The 6,000-nt window shown below is 30.4% G+C and overlaps 1 protein-coding gene across 1 annotated transcript in view; it reads right to left on the bottom strand.

Moving 5' to 3' along the window:
- The window catches only part of LOC110033771 (abnormal spindle-like microcephaly-associated protein homolog), a gene marked incomplete at its 3' end in the record, with an annotated part of 31,260 nt that overhangs the window by 768 nt on the left and 24,492 nt on the right, over positions 1-6,000 (bottom strand). The window contains exons 13-18 of the mRNA XM_020737862.1: positions 3,748-3,927; positions 3,110-3,658; positions 2,751-2,995; positions 2,308-2,436; positions 2,009-2,137; positions 531-720 (exon numbers count right to left, since the gene is read on the bottom strand). Coding sequence (XP_020593521.1) covers positions 531-720; positions 2,009-2,137; positions 2,308-2,436; positions 2,751-2,995; positions 3,110-3,658; positions 3,748-3,927 — 1,422 coding nt within the window. The remainder of the gene's footprint in view (positions 1-530; positions 721-2,008; positions 2,138-2,307; positions 2,437-2,750; positions 2,996-3,109; positions 3,659-3,747; positions 3,928-6,000) is intronic.

Here is a 6,000-nt window from a genome sequence, read left to right as displayed (position 1 = left end):
TCTTTACTATATATATATATATATATATAACTATTTTTTTCAAATTTTTAAATAAAAAACAAAAATGTAACCCCAAATAAATCCTAAATCATCAAGCAAAAGGCACTTCTTGCAGAAATTAAGAGATACTACTATAACAAAACAGAATATTTTAGATTATTGTAGAGCTAGACAGTTTCTAAAAACCATTATGGAATAAAATTAAGAAGCAAATAATAAAAAAAAACTAGGTAGCAATAGAGGGCTTAAAAAGTTATGATTTGTTTGGGACCATTTTATTTTTTTATTTTGTTTTTAAAAATTATTTCTTTATTGTGTTTTCTTACCTATTTTATTTTTTGTTTCTAAAAACAAACAAACATGTTTTTAAAAATACCCAAAATAACTTTTAAGTATTTTGTATCGCCTAATCAAATAGTCATGTTTTATTTTAAATCCAAGCATAAAAAAACAAAATATAAATATAAATTAATTAAAAAAAACAACCCAAATGGCTACTCACTAAATTTAGCGAATAAAGAAAAACTCACCAAGAGTTGAACAAGTATGACGAATATTACTGATACTTTTGTGGCCAAGTAGCTCTGAAAGTGCAACGACTAATTTATTAATAAGTCGCATCTCATCGTTCACATTAGCAGCAGACAGTTTCATTCTGTGTCGAAGGTTAAGCAACTGAGGCCTTGACTGTTTTCTTATTAGAAAGCCCTTCCAATAAGACTGAAAGAAAAACACAACAAAAAAAAATATTGATATGAAAATAGATGGATGGAAGAAATTTGTTATATATATAGAGTAAGTGTCAAAATAATTTTCTAACTATTTAAAGGTTCAGAAGAATAATTCGGTAGTTTTGTAGATTCTAGGGGTAAAATGACTCCGTGAAATAATCCTCCTAAGAAGATTACTTTAGCCCCCTATTAAAAGAGTCAAGGGATTAAATTGACGCATTTATAGAATGAAACTAAAATGGGCCCTACAAAGAGTGAAGGAACCATTTTAACACTATTCTTTTTGATTGAACAATATGGATGATAAATGGGAGGCGGTTTTAGAAGGCTTTATTTCAAAACCAAGTAGACATAAACATACTTTGAAGCAACAATCAAAGATGGGCAAACCAAATCTTTAAGCAGCAAAGATACAGAAAGAACAATTGAAGTTCTATGATGCACGGAAACGGATACAAAGATATGTAAACAACACGAGACACTAAAGTTATAAAATATAAGATACAATTGACATTATAATATAAATGACATTTACATTCAAAGCATCAGTCCTTATGTATTTACATATCTAACACCCAAATTTTGCTTTTTTACATTTCCACCACCCAAATCTTTCATAGCACATCAAAACTAGCACTATTTTTAACTTCTAAAAAGTGAAATACATAATTTCATGCTTAGGTAAGGTAGCATATATGTAAAAATTAAAGTTTAAATGCTAGATATATAAATCAATAAGACTTTACTGATATGTATGTAAATCTTTTTAATATAAATTATAAAAAATAGATAAAATTTTAATAAATAGAATAATAAGAACAATAAAGAAAAGAAAATAAGAAATGTAATAATATTATTTCTCAAAAGCTAGATAACCGATAGATATTGTTTACTTTATAATATAGAAAAGTAAGCACTAACTTCCTTGTATTACATCAAGACAAGTTTAACATTTAAATAAAAAATAGATTTTTTTTTTATAATTTAAATCTTAAAAAATATTTTCTATGAATAATTTTTATAAAAAATTAATTTATTAATTTATGACACGGATACTCTTTTTTAACATTAGTTAAATCAGGACATTTATGTCGTATGGGACACATGTCAAAATAATGTAGTTGTGTTCACGTATGATATATGTCCGACATTACACTGCTCCTTAATAGAAATATCTGCACATCATAGCTCAAGTTCAATCAGCAAACAACTAGAATAATTCAGTGCCGTAGAAGAAATATAGCTAATAGAAAAGGAGAACCAAAACCTAAACTTACTTGAATTAATACAATACCATGCTTGTTTCGAGCAGCTTTTCGACGAGCTATCCAGCCACGTACATGAGCCTGAATAGTTAATACAGATGCTTTTCTTGTTCTTAGAAATAAGATATTTCTCCACCATCTCTGCGGCAAAACAAATCAAGCACATGAACGCAATTTAAACCTACAAAACATAACTGCAATAAAAAGGCGTAAATGGAAAAAGATTTAGACACAATTTAATATCTTGATAAAGATATGTGATGTATTGATGTAGGGAGTGCAAGGAGAGAGAAAATAAACCTAGAACTTACTTGGATCTTGAGAATACAATATTTTTTGTGAGCAACAGCCAGGCCAGTAATCCAACCACGAATACAAGCTTGTATGACAATAACAGAACTCTTTTTTCTTCTACTAAGTAGGATATTTCTCCATAATCTCTGCAAACAAAACATTAAATAAAAAATGATTAAAGTGTTATAATTATCTCCCTACAATTGAACAATTTTAATCTTATAATTTATAAAAGTGACAATTTGGGCCCCATATTTTTTTAATACGACCAAAATTAGTCCTCACATATTAAAAAAGTTTGGGGGCGAAATTATTATTCTTATAAGCTCTGCGACTAAAATGAACCCATGCAAAAAATCATAGGATTATCTTTACACTATTCTCAAACAAATATATATAGATACTTAAAAACTAAAACACTAAAAACTAAATGAAAGCATTAAAACAATTAATATCTTACCTGAATTATACAAATGTTTTGCTTCCTCTTAGCAGCAGCACTCCGTGCAATCCAACCACGTAAAGAAGATTGAATTGAGATTGCTGCATGCATCGTGGACTTATGCAACAAAATTCGCTTCCACCATCTTTGCAGTTTTATAACGGAACCGATAACGATTCTCAGCTCAACATTGTTCACAAAACCGTGAGTAATCACATCATAAGATCTTTGATGTAACATTCTGAATTGATGGTTAGAAGCACCTAAAATTCCCAATGGAAAATTGAAATAACAAGCAACGCATTGAAGACAAGTTGTTCAAAATGAAAACTTCTAACACTAAAATTTGTCGCTATGAATCAGTTGGTGTCTGATACCTAAAAGCTTGGTTCGTGCAATTTGCCCCCTAATAAATCTTTGAATTTCATTGGCAGCAATGTGTTTCTGTCGAAACACCTTCCGATTCATCATACATAGGAAGGCTGACTGAATTATTTGGATTGCTTCAAGTTGGCGAAGGTAATTTTTTCGGTTTGACCAGCAACGCCATCGAGACTGAATTTTTATCGCAGCAGAGCTTCTCTTAGAGTGCATGTAAGGCACAAAATTTTTCCAAACTTCCTGTATCTTAGTAGCTGCCCACAATTGTAGCTCAAAAGTTTTGTTTCCTTCACTCATTGTAGCTCGTTTTTCAATATTTTCAAACGCAGTGAAATCTCTAGGGCTAATATTGTGGCAACAGGAGCATGAGACAATTATTTCTCCAGGGATTTCTGTTGCATTAAATTCTGACTTCATAAAATTCACAGTATGGAGCTTCCTTCGAAACCACGCCCTCACAAATCGTTGAATTAGAATGACTGCTTTTCTTGTTCTACAAAATCTATGCCTCTCTTTGAAGAACGTGAGATATCTGTCATATATTCCTGAATGTTTAACATATATATCACTCGCATATAGTTAAGTACAAAAAGTTGCTCAAAATATAAGAAGAATATTGCAGAATCTGTAATACCATTTGTTGAAGGCAGAGCAGAACAGGCCGGTGTGCCATATTCTGAATAAGTTTCAAATCTGGCAGTTAGCCATGCCTTCACAACAGATTGGAGGAGAATTGTAGACATCTTCATCTTCAAAAAATTTCTCCTTTCAATAAATCCTCTGAATCGAGTTTGTATAACTCTTGCAGAACTTCCTGTAAAGTGCCATAGTTCATCAACGATTAGACAACGAGGATAGAATTAACTGTTAAGAAAATCATAAAATAGACTAATAACGAAGTAAAATCTCCAAGATAATCTCATTTACTTGATTTCAAAAAATTTTAATAAGCAAATTTGGTTATCTTCATCAATAGCATTCTCATCACCAAATATTTTTCAAAGGTGTGGTTTCATGGTTTAAAACTATGACAACAAAATTCCGCAGTGACCCAGACCCAATCCATCCAATCATATAAACTATTAATACATCCAAAATATTTTAGATGGATGATATCTCATAAAATTAGAACAATTTAAAACTTACTCTAAAATATTGTCACAATAAAAAATACTGCCTATCCTTAATATCTAAACACGAGGAAGCTCATTTGACAAAATTATGCAGGTTTTTCGATCTTTTCATGTCCACTGAGAAAAATATATAGGAAAAATAAGTCCGATTAAGTGGCACAGCAGATTTGTACCCTTGACAAGATGTCTAAATTAATCTTCGAGTAGGGACTTAACCAGAAAGGTAGACCTATAGATCTTGTTTCTTAATACTTTCCAACTACTACGCTTTTCAAAAATCAACATCACATTTGTGACCGTGCGGGACATAAGCAAAGAAAAATATGACGTCATAACAATTAACGCACTTGAAAGTTGAAATGGCTTCTTTATTTCCATCATGGAAGATTTACATACGTATAACTCAATTCCTAAGTATTAAAATTCAAAATTCAGTTTGATTAATTGCATGTCTAACATATGCCTTCTGGCAAAAATGGAACGTACAAGTGCTTGTAATTTTGATGCGGCACATTTCAGCTGGAGTTATTTCGTTCTTTTCATCATTTGAATTCGTATAGCCTTATGAGGATCTCTGGAGCAAAATAATACTACCAAAGAGCTAAAATGAGGTAATATGATTTTCAGTGCTGATTAACTGAAAATGCCATCTAGAACCGATACTAATTTAAACAAATCACTTTCATGATATCTTAAAAACGGTGACCAAATGCTCAAAAACAATTATATATTCAGTACAACCTAATAAATTATGCTAGCAAAATATGCACATATGGTTTTCATGTCATCATAAAAAAAAAGTCTGACCATTCAATTGAAAATTTTGGCAGGTTTGCATTAAGAATAATGCCTAATATCTTAACCAGATCCACAATCTTCAAAAAAAAAAAAAAAATTATACCGACTCTCCTTTAATTCTCAAAAATAAAAATAAAATAAAAATTCCTTGATTTATATAGCATATTTTCCTTCCGACCTAAAAAATACCTCTGTAAGATCATAAGCTTTTTTACTTTCCTTTGAGCTTCTCAAGGGTACATACTGTTCTGAGTTGGCGTTCAAATAATTATCCAATTTGCCAGCAGAAACCCCACCACCATTCACAAACAAATTGATACTTTCCAAAAGCCTGGAGGCTAACACTTTTAAGAGCCGCTTGGGATCACTTTTATTTTTATGTTTTATCTATATTTAGATTTGAAACAAAACATATTTGACTATTTCATTGAAGTATATTTTTTTTCTAAATGTACTCAAAATACTTAGAAAGTTATTTTGAGTGCTTTAAAAAACATGTTAATTTACTTTTAGAAATAACAAATTAAAACATAAAAAACACTAAACAAAAATATTTTTAAAAACAGAAGGAAAAACAATAATAAAAATAAAAAACAAAAGTCAGCAGTGATTCCAAACAAGCTCTTAAAATGTTAGCAACAGCATTATTAGCCAAAAAATCACATGTTGAGTAGCCAACTTAATTACTTCATTGTTAAAATCGTTTAGTAATCTAGGAAACCAACATGGACACAAATAAAATTGTAAGAAGGTGCAAAGTGCGGACTCGTCTGGTCTACCCAATTTCCTCCAAACATAAAAAAAGCAGATTATCGTTTTAGTCCAAGTTGGATGAGATTTAGATAGAGATTTAAAGTAGATTTTTAAGCCACAAAATAGTGAGCATTGCAAACCTCAATAGTAAGAAAAGCACAAAAAAAGGCAGTGAAACAAAATTTAACTGCATAATTGACATT

Source organism: Phalaenopsis equestris, unplaced genomic scaffold (assembly GCF_001263595.1).
Source record: "Phalaenopsis equestris unplaced genomic scaffold, ASM126359v1 Scaffold001282, whole genome shotgun sequence".
Taxonomy (NCBI): Eukaryota; Viridiplantae; Streptophyta; class Magnoliopsida; order Asparagales; family Orchidaceae; genus Phalaenopsis; species Phalaenopsis equestris.
The sequence above is the reverse complement of the archived record's forward strand: the minus strand, read 5'-3'. Positions and strand labels throughout refer to the sequence as shown.